Below are 14,260 nucleotides of genomic sequence, written 5' to 3'. Positions count from 1 at the left end.
CGGACGCTTTCATGATCATCACAGGGGACTTTAACCATGCCTCACTAGAAAAAAACTCTAAACAACTTCCAGCAGTATGTTGACTGTCCCACCAGGGAAAACAAAACGCTTGATCTCCTGTATGCTAATGCCAAGGATGCATACTGCGCCACAGCCCTTCCCCCTTGGCAGGTCTGACCACAACTTGGTCAGGATGACTCCCAGGTATGTCCCTCTTGTGAGTAGGCAGCCCGTGCGCACCAGGACAGTGAGGAGGTGTACACAGGAGGCAGCTGAGGCACTGCAGGACTGCTTTGGGTGAACAGACTGGGATGTACTACTCTGTGAGCCTCATGGGGAGAACATAGACAATATGACTGACTGCATCACAGACTACATCAGATTCTGTGAGGACACCGTCACGCCAGCCCGGACCGTGCGCTGCTTCTCCAACAATAAACCCTGGATTACCAGTGAGCTGAAGGCACTTCTAAACAGAAAGAAGATGGCTTTCAGGTCTGGAGACAGAGAGGAGCAGAGGAGAGTGCAGCGTGAACTCAAAGAGACACTGAGGACATGCAGGGACAACTACAGGAGGAAGCTTGAGTCCAAACTCGAGCAGAACTGTGTGAGAGATGTGTGGACTGGAATGAAAAACATAACTGGGATGAAGGGGAAGGACACCCAGACATCAGGGAGCCTGGACAGGGCAAACCAGATTAACCAGTTTTTTAACAGGTTTAGTTCATCTCCTGCCACCCCCCTGTCACCCCCAGCCAGCTGTCTCCTGTACTCGTACATCTGTACAACCTGAGCTTGAGTCAGAAGAGAGTCCCGTTGCTGTGGAAGACGTCACATGTGGTTCCTGTCCCCAAGAAGTCGAGGCCATCCGACCCAGAGGACTACAGACCGGTCGCTCTCACATCTCATGTGATGAAGTTCATGGAGAGACTGGTCCTAGCCCAGCTGAGGTCTCAGGTGAGGACGTTTCTAGACCCCCTACAATTTGCCTACCAGCCCCACTTGGGAGTTGATGATGCTGTCATCTTCCTGCTGCAACGAGCCCACATGCACCTGGATGGTGGAGGAGACACTGTGAGAATCACATTCTTTGATTTCTCGAGTGCCTTCAACACCATCCAGCCCCTGCTACTGGGTGAGAAGCTGCGGGGGATGGGTGTCCACAACTCAGTGATCTCCTGGGTTACTGACTACCTGACAGGTAGGACACAGTCTGTCCGTCTGGGCAGTGTCCTGTCTGATGTGGTGGTCAGTGACGTAGGAGCTCCACAGGGAACTGTGCTTTCTCCTTTTCTCTTTACCTTATACACCACTGATCTCCAGTACAACTTTGAGTCATGTCACCTACAGAAGTTTTCTGATGACTCAGCTGTTGTCGGGTGTATAAGAGATGGAGAGGAGGGGGAGTACAGGACACTGGTGGACAACTTTGTGGAGTGGTCTGAACAGAATCACCTGAGGCTGAACGTCAGCAAGACCAGAGAGATGGTGATCGACTTCAGGAGGAAGAAGGAGACGCCTTCACAGCCACTGAAGATCAAGGGGGAGGTGGTGGAGGAGGTGGATGACTACAAATACCTGGGAGTGGTGATCGGCAACAGACTGGACTGGGCATCCAACACTGACGCTGTGTGCAAGAAGGGGATGAGCAGACTTTATTTCCTAAGGAAGCTGAGATCCTTCAATGTGTGCAGCAGGATGTTGGAGACCTTCTACCACAGTGGTGTTGCCGGTGCCATTTTCTTTGCTGCTGTGTGTTGGGGAAGCAGCATCAGAGCCAGCGACTCTAACAGGCTGGACAAAATCATCAGGAAAGCTGGCTCTGTACTGGGACAAAAATTAGAGTCACTGGAAACCGTGGTGGAGAGGAGGACACGGAAGAAGCTGTTATCTATCATGGATAACATACAGCACCCTCTCCACCACACAGTGGACAGACAGCGGAGCACCTTCTCACACAGAGTGCTTCAGCTCCGCTGTCGAAGGGACAGATACAGGAAATCTTTCCTGCCACATGCCATTACCCTGTACAATAATAGTTAAGTGTCATTATGGTATCTCAATACCATAACTGCATAACTGCATTGTTGCACTTTGATGTACATATATTTTTATTTTATTTTATTTATTTTATTTATTTTATTTATTTTATTTATTTTATTTATTTTATTTCTATTCTTATTCTTATTTTTATTTTTACTGTCTGTACGCTGCTACTGCAAAACAATTTCCCAGCTGGGATGAATAAAGTAGTTCTATTCTATTCTATTCTATTCTATAAAATAGGTGTGTCGGTCCATTTAGTACACATCATAACTCTGAGATTCCTCTCCTCCTCTCTATTTCAGACTAAAGATTTGATAATAATATGCTCATAATTAAATACATTTTAAAAAATACTTTGCTATTGATTTAGACAATTAATTGTTTTACTCAGTGTTTCTGCTCATGTGCACACTTGAACAAGTATGCACCTGTAAAAAAAAAAAGAAAAAGATGTCAAAAAAGGTAAAGGATACAAACTGGTCGGCTGAATTCCATTTTAAGCAATCCATGCTTAGCAAGTGGTAAAACCCCACCTGGCATGCATGCGTTCTGTGTACCTGAATAAAAGAGTCCACTAATCCTTTAAGCCAATAAACGTAGAACAGAGACACATAGACGAAGGACAGAAGTCAAATGCAGTTGCATGAGCTGTCCCAGGAAATACTGTGTGGGTGTGGAAAGCATTTACTCTTCCTATTTGCACTGCAGTGACTCAACACTCAACTAAGGGAAAGCTTACCGTGAAGTATGCAGGGAGAGACAGTGAGTCGCAGCAGGGTTGATTGAAGTTTTTTGTTTGTTAAAGAAGCAGCAGATAAAGTTGTGCTTACATAAAAGGTATTTTATTAAAACACTTTCATGTACTTCACTTCATAATCTTACACCACCGTGTCTCAGAGGGAAAGTGTTTGTTACTCCACTGCATTTGTAAATGTATGTAATATTAACCAACCTCGTAGATCAAGATAACAGTTACAACTAAATATCGGTTTACAAAAAATATGCATTAAACGTGTACCGTCTGCTTGCTGATGGTTCAGTTGTACAGTCTTTTCTTTTGTGATCAAATTTTTATCGGGATTGAAGGACAACAATCATCATCGTTCAACAGCACATAATTAACGCAATTATCGAATATATACCTGTGCATACGCATGTACATATACATGCCAAATAATAATAATAATAGTAATACAAATAAAATGCAAATAAAATGAAAATGATAAAATGACATAACTGAACTTAAATATTTAAAATATAAAAGGCAAGAAAGTAAAATACATAAAATGTCATACATGCAAAAGGAAAAAAGTGCCATTGAAGTATAACCTAGTTACATCTTTCAAAAGGTTAGATGCCATCCACAATTTGCAGTACACAGTAATAAACCACATAAACCAAAAGAAAACAGGACCGGGGGGTGGGGGCTCACACCAAAATGCCTTTGAGAGCCTCCACCGTTCGAGCCCAGTATACTGTCACTTCCTCTTTTGCACCATGGACGCGTGCTGTGGGCAATTCCAGAAGTGCCACATCTATGAAGATGAGCAACCACTGTCAACGAGTTAGTATATGAGGTGGTTTCCACCTTGTTGCGCTCAACTTTTTAGCTGCAGTTACGCCAGCCAGAAACACACGCTTTGAGGATAGAGGGATAGCAATGGACATTAGTAATGATAGTGCACCATCTTCCAAAAACTCGCCACTCCTGGGCATTCCCAAATCATGTGGAAAAAGGTGCCCACTGTGCCTGTCGTACACAGTGTACAGTTCGGATTATCTTTGATTTTCATACTGTAAAGTTTACGAGGAGTCATGTATGTTCTGTGAATGAAATTTAGATGAATCTGTTGGTGATCAGCGTTTCTGGATCACTGTTTCAGTTGTACAGTCTTATAGTCAAGACTAATATTACTCTAAGAAATGTAACTTTTTCCATCAACAGTTTATAATTCATACTCCCTTTTGAAGTGGGGTTGAAATTTTGTCAGAAGAACTTTAACTTTCAATTGGTTGACTATCTTGAATACAAAGAAGTTTTTGGAAGACCATTTATTTCCCGTTTGTCCTATGATGGCTATGACAATGAATCATGAAGACATTTTCTGCCTTTTAGTCCTAAATAGACTGATTGGTATTGTTCCTGTACAGTATGTTTATGTATTTATTTCATTTGTGTATACAGATGTGTGTATAGTTTTGTGGTACCAGCCAATCAAGAAGCTTCCTGTCTTTGTTGGAATTCTCTTATAGACTGATAAATAATGTCAATATTGAGATACCTTAGCGGATTCCTTCACCAAAATAGTATGGTAAAAACATTTTGTAACATTTTATTACAAAACCATAACAAAAACTACATATTTTAGTGTAAGTTTGAACACAGCAATCCTCAATTCCCTACTGCCTAATCATGAAAAAACTAAAGCAAGTTGTGTTTGCTTTTCTTTTTCTTAGAATTTCTTAATTATTTTGTTTTCTTTGAATTCTTAGTATTTTTAACTTTTTTACAGTCAGCATAGTGAAACTGCGTTAACAAGTGCAGATCTTTTCTGTTGGCCTTTGTTGAAAGTTTTTTTTTATACCCACAAGAAAAACTTTCTATTTTTACGTGATTGCTGGCATACAAAAAGCATAACCAGGTATTAAAGCTACTCAAAAGTACATATGAAAAGAAAATTCTTGTTTAGGGGGGGAGAAAAGACTACAGTGGGATTTTTGTTTTGAAAATAGTTGTGAAGCACATGATTGAGTATCAGTAGATATTCCTCACCCATAGCTAGCGGTGTTTTGTGTTTTGAAAGGCTCCCATCATGTGTTGATTTCGTGAGAAGCTTTATGCCTGGAAGAACTTTGAATTCCAGACAAGGTCACATTATTTGAAAGTTCATCTCTGCGATATGGTGCTCTTGTCTGAGTTAACTCCTAATGTGCTGATTATAACAGTGAAAAGTAACACTGTAGCTCCTGTGTACTGCTTTTGAATGGGAAAGGCTCTCATCAACTGTCTGATAAAGTGATTCATTAAACATTGGGTATTTAAAAAAAAAAAGACGTGTTAAGCTCTTGCCCTAATGTTCTCTTTTGTTATCGTATGTTGTCAGACCTTTACCTAGTAGAGGCTTCTAATTCCTGAAGTCAAATCCTCTTAGGATCTATTCTCTATTTCTGTTTCGTCCATTGGGTCCTTTTTTTGAAATCTCCATTAGACCGAGCTCATTGGCTGGAGAGGACACGCATGCACAAAACAACACACCGTCCAGCAACAGATAGCTCAGTGAAGAGATCGAGAGTACACCAGTGCAAAATTAGCACCTCAAACACAGGCAGGATATTTTTTGTGACTGAGGGAGGTAAGAAAAACTCATCTTAAAGAAAGAAAAAAAAGCTGAATGTTGTATAGAAATGTAGATTTTAAGTTTGAATCTGTGAAATAGCAGTTTCTTTGTGTTCTGTACAAATGTTTGTATCCACTCAGCTGTGATTTGTGGGGATGCAGGGATGCATTTTTGGAATAGATTTAGCCATTTATGTCACAATCTATGGTATCAAATAGAGAGATTTTATAAATTCTCTTTTCATTTCTGTCTTGTTCGATAGTGAAGGCTTCTGTGCAGAACAAACAGCTCTTTCTTTGGGGGCTGATTTTGGTCATGGGTTCATGCCTTACTGGGAGTCAGCTGCTTACAAAAGTTTGCTGCCGAAGCATTTATACATCGTTTCAATATAACTCATGGAAAATGCCCACCTGTGAACTGGGAGCTAGATGGTGGCCATAAAGATCATTAGACCAGATCAGCTTTGTGACTGCAGGCAGGAGGGAGAGCTACTGAGAATAAGCCACTTAATCCAGTCAGATATTGGCTCTGCATACGTCACACAGAAACTATGCATCAGTGTGTGGTCAATATTGTAAAGGGACTATGAATTTACATCTACACGAGTTGTGTGTCTGCATACACACTAGATTTAAGGGTAAATAGCAAGCAACACAGATTCAGACCAGTTCAGTAATCCTCTTAGACTGCATTCATTTAATTAAATATCAAGGGACTCACTTGGTTTGCATTAGCTTTACCATAGTGCAAAGATCTTAATTGTAGCTGTGACTGAGAACAAAGACACATTAAAATGATTATTCCCCCAGAGTTGAGATTATACTGTATATTAATAACAGAGTCTAAGTTTACTTGTTTTTTTTCATACAGGCAGCTGAGCACCAAAATGTCTGATAGACTGCTTGAGTTTGACGAGAAAGCAACCCACACAGGTGAGCAGAAGATCTGTTTTCTGTTATCACACCATCTTTGCTATGCCTATGTTTCAAGTGAATTCTTAGACGTCAAATGTACAGTTCAGACAGAAGTTGAGTGGAAAACACCTTCCGACATGATGTTCTTAAGCATACAAATACTTCACAAAGCAATTGGCTTTGAACAGATAAAAGGAAGACTAAATCAGAGCGGAGAACAGTTTAACAGACGCTCTAATCTTCTTTTTATTGCGCAACACTGAGGTAATTGGTACACTTCCTTGAGGGTTAAGATAATCCCCACTTGAAAACAGGAAACATCACCTGCCAGTGACCGATTAATTGCTACACAATGTTAAAAAGGTGTAAATCAGTCAAATATTTTTATAGTGCACTAAGAGATTGAATGTTGTTTGCCAAACCATGCTCCCCGTCGTCTAGTTGGTTCCAACAGGCTGGTATACAACAGGCTGTATAAATGAATTGCTGAAAATATACTGCAAATTGCACCTCAGAAACCGAATACAAGCTGCTTTTTGCTTTCTTCACAGGTCCAAAAGGGGTCATCAATGACTGGAGAAGGTTTAAGTTGGAAAGTATGGACAGAGAAAACTTGCCTCCTGCAAAAAGAGAACTGCTGAGACAAATGTCATCCCCCAATAAGTCAAAAGATGACTCCAGAGCAAATCTTAACCGCAAGGTACAAACCAATACCCATAGTGTTAAGTCAGTGCTGATTGTGTTTGACTTTATCTTTGATGAGAAGAAAATAGTTTTGGGGGTTGATCTTTAGACACTTTACAATATGAAACAAGTCTGTAAATGAACCTGTAATGTAGCACTATAGATGAATGCAAAACAGGATGTAAGAGTGAGCATTCAGGTTTGCTTTTCTGTAATGATAACCTTGTACGTCACCAGTTTGAATTCTCTCAGACACTGACAAATGCAATCATAGCAAAACATTTGATCAAACTGTTTTTGTTCACATCATTTTGCAGATGAGTGTCCAAGAGTATGAACTGCTTAAGGAGGAGGATGAAGGCTGTATAAAGAAGTACAGAAGGAGGTGCATGGAAGAGATGCACAGCAAGCTCAGCTTTGGGCCCAAGTTCGAAGGTGTGCATGACCTGGACAGTGGAGAGGCCTTCCTTGAAGTCATAGAGAAGGAGCATCACAGCACAGTGGTAGTTGTCCACATCTACAAGGTTGGAGTCAAAGGCTGTGAGCAGCTCAACAGCTGCCTTGACTGCCTGGCCACTGAGTACCCCACCGTAAAGTTCTGCAGGATTGATGCTGTTTCATCTGGTGCCGCTGAGCGTTTCTCTGATGAATATCTACCTACGCTCCTGGTGTACAAGGCGGGAGAACTGCTGGGGAACTTCCTGTCCTGCACACAGCACCTAAATGAGGAGTTCTTTGCAACTGATGTGGAGGCCTTCCTCAACAGCTATGGCCTGCTGCCAGAGAAAGAGCTGCCTGCAGTGGAAGATGAAGAAGAAAATAATGTAGAGTAAACAAAGAGTTTGGCTGCTGAGGGAGAACAGAAGCTATGTCAGGCGGCTGGAAAAAGATCTGGAAAGAGACAATTTCTAAATAAAGTATGACAAGTTAGTCTTTCGGGCTTTGAAATATAGGAAAACACCCTCTAAAACAGTAGTGTTGGATTGTTTTCTAAAGGAGAATTTTTACGTCCAGGTGGTGAGGTAACCCAGACATGGGAGCTGCTGAACGGCGTGTGCGTCACAGCAAGGTGAGAGGAAGCAGCGTTCCTCATCACCAACCTGATGAAAGCCAAAACAAGCTAACTGTTACTTTAACTGCAATAATTTATTTTTTAATGTTAGAAAATGTTAATTCTTTATGTACTTGTATAAAATGATCATTCATAGTCTTTTGTAGCATTCGATTGAGTTGATATATAGTCAAGTTATTTATAAATGACAGGAATGATTAATAAAATGATATCCCCGAATTAGAAATACATGTATTTTCAATATTACTGTGGTGTTCTGCTTAAATGAAAGAAAAAAAACTTACACAGCTCTCCAGCTTTTACACTGCAATGGCTAAAATACTCCTGATTTTTTAAGATTTGTCTTCAAACATACCCAATCCTGCCTGTTTAGCCAATAGGATGACAGGGAGTAATGTGTCTGGAAAAACACATTTGAGCCTCATTTTCACTATTAAAATGTAAACAGAGAGGAAGTAAGTAGTTCATTTGCATTGTGAAAGAGGGAGAAAGTCATGGAAACATTCAAAAAGGAAACTGAGTCTTTCATTTTTATCCTTACTAAGGAAAAATGGCCTTGTCTCAGCATAATATCATCATTATAATTGTCATCACCATCAATATATTTTGTGCGATTTAAGATATATTTTTAATAATATTTGGATATGTAAAGGATATCCTATTGTAACCAGTACACTGTAATATGATTAAAAAAAAAAAAAAAAAAAAAGAATCTTGACCATGACAATTCTAATGAAACATGTGAAACAGGTTTTGGGATGCATTATGTTGATTAGTACAAAGGACCTTTGACATCAGTGCTCTGATCACTGTGGCCTAAAAGTAGAGCATAATACAACAAATCTGTTTATCACTGTGAAGTAATTAAAGTTAACATGTGGAGGATTTAAAACAATATCGATCTGTGTTTCATAATAGTTGTTAATAATAGATATTAATCACTGTTAATTTAACGGTCACTGTGGTCATGAAACCAATATATCTACTGTCAGTGTTAAAATATTATTTCATAGTAAAATTCTTGAAGCCTGCAGTTAGACACAGTTTTTTTTTTTTCCATTTTCTGTATATATCTATGCAAATGTTACAAATCTGTAGATACAAATCTAGTATAATGTAAAGATAATGTATTTAATCATGGATGGCTGTATATCCAGCATGCTGAAGAAGAGTCGCAGCAATCTTTTTATTTTCAGAATTCAACAGGTAAGGAGACAAATTAGTTTCTTTTCTAATTCTTTTCCAAAGAATGTTAATGTCCTCATGTTTTCTAACAGGTCTTCAATCTATGATAGAAAACTTTCCTCTTGTTCTTTAACCACCACTATCTTCACTCTCCTCCATCACTCCAAACATGCAACCCTACCTTATGGCAATTCATAAAACTCAAATGATTTAACTTTTTCAATTTGTTTATTTTACATGGCACCAAAAAGCATTACATGCAGGACTGTGTTATTCTGCAATCACATTTACAGTTAGTCATTTAGCAGACACTTTACCCAAAGCGGTTTACAAGTGAGGAACAACTTTCAAGCTTCAGTACAGTAAGAAGCCCTGACCTCCTCATTAAGGACTAATTCTATCTAAACTGAATTAAATGGCATTGTACAAATAACAAGGACAGGAATGCCGCGTGAGTTCAAATAAAGGGTTTTAGAGGTGTTATGAGAACGTGTTCTTGGAAGGTAGAGAGAGACACCGCAATCTGATATTATTTGATAGCTTTCTGTTGAGATTTCTGTATCAAGAGATGGGCTGCATACTGACTCACTTATGGTCTCATTTTTCTTATGTTGCAAAGTACAAAGTGACATGACGAGAGACAGGTGCAAATGGTAAGAGAAGGACATCTGGCCATCTATCATGACACCCTGCCACCTTTGTCAGAGAAATAGTCATGTTTTTAAAAGGCAAAAAAGGCCAAAGGACCAAACCAAGGATTGGTGTTTAGGATAGCAGAGTGTGAATCAACATCTGGACCAGTACTTTTCAAACTTTTTTAATCTTTGCTCATTAGTTAGTCAGGTCCAGATCTCTAAACTACTTAGCTAGGATTCAGCATTAAATTGTTACAGGATCTGAATGTGATTCCCAGCCCACCTGCAAATGATACAAAATGCTGTGCATGCACACACCAAAACAAGAAAAAACAAACACTGATTATTTCAAAAGTTGTGCTTGGTGCAAAGAAAACATGCACAATTTTGTTTCCACTTGCACAAATGAAATAATACTTCATTCAATTCCTGTTTTTATGATTTCCTATGACACTGAGCTGCACCACCAGTGTCTAGACAAATTTGGTCCTTACCTAATGTCTGTCTTCCAGTGTCTGTGATTTATTGTATAGAGATTATATGGTTCGTTATGGAAACTTAGACTAATCAGCTCACTGTATTTGTGAATATTTCTTTTTGAATAGGGCAGTGCAAGTTAGACTCACTTATTTTAACATCAGTTTTTAAGTATTTCAATAAAGGGAATCTGAATAGTAACTGGGGATAACTGTTGTGCTGTTGTAAGTTGCAATTATGCAAGGATGAGTAGCGTAGCATAGAAGAAATCTCTGACACCAGGCTGTTTCTTGTTAAATAACCTAATTTGGCTTGTAACATAGATTTGACTTCCCTGTGACCCCATTGAGCTCCAGGCATACAAAAACCACAACATAAAAGCTGGTTTAGATTTGTAAGTAAAGACTTGCAATATGAACCCACAACTTGCACGAACTGAATCAAATTAAGCTGTCTCATATTTGCTAAAAACCGCCAAACCACACAAGCACATTCATTGCTACTGGAGGAAATGCAGATTTATTATAAAACAGACTTTTTTAACTTTATTAACATAGAGACGGGTCAATATTGCCTTTAAAGCTTGACTCACTGGTCAGGCAGTCCAAATACTGTTAATGTTTAATTTATGTTCATTTCCTTCTTCCCTAAATGCCTCCCTTGCTAAAGAATCATCGATTGCAGCCTCATCTTTTACTGTAACATTAAATGGAAGAAAGAAGAATCTCAGAGGGCTGTAGGAAAGTGTCTCAAAACCAAAATGGAGAATGTGATATGAACCACAGCCATGTAGCTACAATTCAGACATCAGACAGCTGAGACATGCCCCTATCGATGCACTGCTAACCTGTTCAACTTTCTCATATAAATTCACATGCATGTCTTTCAGGCCAGTGCTCTCGCAGGATTAAATCTGTGGTTTCAAATAATTCTGGGAGATTCTTTTAAACCGTTGGAGTTTTAAGACAAATAGGAGTTATAGGCATCTCAATTCCACAGTTAGATAAAATTAGTTTCACGGGATCATACACGTGTCAGCTTTATTTGGCATCTTTTTGAGAGAATATACCTTTAGAAAAAACCTCCAAGGTGTGAACCTTTACTGAACAAGATCATTTCCAATAAGCTCTATGATATTACCTGCACAGAACTCTACTTGTAATTACACATAAAGCAAGAGTTTCTAGATTTTGACACGCTAATACATATTTCACTGACAATATACATGTGATTGGGATTCCGCTGTACCACATCTGGCACCAGTTGCATGGCCTTTAGCTAACAATGACTCACTTTCACAAAATAGCGTGTCTAAGATTTAATATGACCTTTTTGGTAACTCCCTCCTGTGCTTTTTGAGCAGAGAGAGGTTTTCCTGAGATGCCCAAACATGCCTTCTACTCTAGCTGGCGGTGACCTAAACTAGAGTGCTGTATGCAAGGGCGTCCAACAAGTCAAAACACTAGCCCACAAAGTTCTAATTGACTACAGGAGCTTGTACACAAAAACCCTTATATATATATCTATATATATATACCTCCACACCTTGGAGGTTATATATAATGAATGTCATATATGTATACATATGACATTCATTCATCAGGACGTAGGGTACCGTGGTAGCAGCAGAGATTGCTTGCAAGAGCTGAAAGAAGGTTAATAATCATATACGATTACTCATTTCTAAGTTCAGAATGAAAACTTAAATATCAAACAGTGAGAGGGACATTTTTGCCTCAATATCTTGCAGAACCCATTTGCTGCACAAGCATAGGCTTCCTCTAAAGAGTAGGTTTAGAGTTCCTGGGTAACTTTGTCACAAAAGTACAAATACCTCTGTGAACTTTCCTATTGGAACCAGCCCCAAAGCATGATTTACCTCAATGTTTACCCCTGCTCTGACCACGTGATGCCACCCCCACTCTGACGTTTTGAATCCCCCCTTTGTTTACAATGTTTTGCTGATTGGAGAACTTTTGTGCTTTTTATGTTTGGACTCTTGGAAAGCTCAGATGCCGCGCTCTAATTCATCCACATAAAAACTAATTTCACTGAGGTGATGCCATGGCGGTGGGAACCAAATATGGACAGCGGATGTGGGCGAGATGACATAAGAGCGAAATGTGCACACCGGTTGTCACTGTAAATGAAAGCCTATTTTGAGCCATATCATTTAGATTTTGTTAGGATCCTACTGACTAATTTGTTTCAATAATGCAATGATAATATACAATTTATTGTTTGACTCATTTATGCCTAGTTAAATTTGACTTTTTATATACAACCAACACAGTATTAGACTATCATTTTTACTGAGATAAAGGTGGGGTGAGCAATTGTTAAAAGATAACAGGGGAAGGGAGATTAGAGCAACCAGGAATTGGGCGGAGGACAAGAGTATGAGTTACAAAACTGTGAGTTCCACAAAAAATTTAATTATAGTTGACAAAACACACCCAGATTATTTATTATAATTTGGGTTGGTCTAATTGACGTTTTCCAGTTGCTTAAGTGAATCAACTGATCCATAAACAAATGCAAGATTGGTCAAAAGGATAAGCTGATAATGTTCCTTAGAACTTCAGTCACTCCGTTCAATGTTATATATAACTTCAAAAAGAAAATCCCTTGCCAACATGAATCACACATTAGCTATCTCCAAAACCAGGGATTGTGATGTCCATCATATGGGACGTGCTAGCGACAAGTTCTGACAACAACCAACATGACTCAGATGAAGGGGTTTACACTGTAATGTTGCTGTAGGTTATCTTATATCTTGGTATCGTGGTGTGACAGCCAGTTGTAAAGAGTTATGCCACCTGAAGCAAAAGTTTACCACAGCTCTTCTCAGTTTCGTTCTCTTTTGTCTTGTTGAGGTATCCCACAGATTATGAACCTATTAGCCACTGTGGTATTTGTCAAAACTGGTCCAGACAGGGTCCAAATACCTACACGACATGTGTCACCAAAGACAAAGTTAAAAAAAATTACAGAGACCGAAACTGTGGAAGCAATCAAAGCCCACGTAAAGGGGAGTGAGTGAAACATAAAGCAAACAGCATAAATCCAAGGAAAACTGGTAACACCTCCGGATTTCCAAGTGTAATCATAACTTACAGTGTTTCGGTAATCATCATCCTGAATATTCTCACTCTATAATTACATTGTGGGAATTGAAGCAGGAAACTCATTGATATTGTTAAGGGTTAAAAAATACACTCAACCCTGTCTTGTGCTTTGTTTTGTCATATATGAAAATGACCATATAGGCAACCATGCTGATCTTGCAAAGTAACTAATATCACCGATAAGCTCTGTACTATAAGCTAAAAAATTAATCAAATATAGTATGGTAGTGTTATAGTCTTTGTCATGAAGACACAATTATTACCTCATATTTAAAATATTTATTGGTACCCTGAGAGTGCTTCTCTGATAAAATGTTGTGCCCTACTGGAGCATTGTTATTGTTATCTTGGATTTTCCAGGCATGCTTTCTATGACAAAAATCATGATACAGTACATAGCAAAACATAGCGCCTACAACTTCATACACTGATACACGTTCACGCGTGCTTAAAGGTATTTTGGTGTGTGTTTGGCGCCATCTGCTGACTACCTTTGGTCAGTCAAGATTTAAGGTCAACAGATTTATTAGATTAAATTAAGATTACTTTTTTGTCATGTCATATATCAGCATCAAAGCATTGGTTTAGCCTAAATTTAAGTCTTAATTACACAAAAAAAATGCTTAAGAAGTATGTATTTTTAAGCAATTCTGTTTTGACCTGAACGGGAAACTAATATCAGAGGTTACGCATCGTGATCACATGAAAAATAATACATTTCCCACAATGCAACCGTAACGTTAACAACCTCAAATCATCAACTGCGCCTGCTCGTGTA

The 14,260-nt window shown here is 39.0% G+C and overlaps 1 protein-coding gene across 1 annotated transcript; it reads left to right on the top strand.

Annotated features, from left to right (window-relative positions):
* The first annotated feature begins 5,323 nt into the window (after positions 1-5,323).
* Positions 5,324-8,140, top strand: pdcb (phosducin b). The gene is made up of 4 exons (XM_075485758.1): positions 5,324-5,399; positions 6,255-6,316; positions 6,850-6,998; positions 7,300-8,140. Exons 2-4 carry the CDS (start codon positions 6,271-6,273, stop codon positions 7,813-7,815), a joined length of 711 nt encoding a protein of 236 aa, XP_075341873.1. The 5' UTR covers positions 5,324-5,399; positions 6,255-6,270; the 3' UTR covers positions 7,816-8,140.
* The last annotated feature ends 6,120 nt before the right edge of the window (positions 8,141-14,260 follow it).

This window comes from Odontesthes bonariensis, chromosome 15, assembly GCF_027942865.1.
Source record: "Odontesthes bonariensis isolate fOdoBon6 chromosome 15, fOdoBon6.hap1, whole genome shotgun sequence".
Lineage (NCBI taxonomy): Eukaryota > Metazoa > Chordata > Actinopteri > Atheriniformes > Atherinopsidae > Odontesthes > Odontesthes bonariensis.
The sequence above is the reverse complement of the archived record's forward strand: the minus strand, read 5'-3'. Positions and strand labels throughout refer to the sequence as shown.

What these genes read in the sequence shown, in the direction of transcription:
- pdcb (XM_075485758.1), top strand. Translation starts at nt 6,271, where the DNA reads ATGTCTGATAGACTGCTTGAGTTTGACGAGAAAGCAACCCACACAG. An exon ending in CGAGAAAGCAACCCACACAG is followed by an intron (nt 6,317 to 6,849) that starts GTGAGCAGAAGA and finishes CTTTCTTCACAG; the next exon opens with GTCCAAAAGGGGTCATCAAT. An exon ending in GAGCAAATCTTAACCGCAAG is followed by an intron (nt 6,999 to 7,299) that starts GTACAAACCAAT and finishes ATCATTTTGCAG; the next exon opens with ATGAGTGTCCAAGAGTATGA.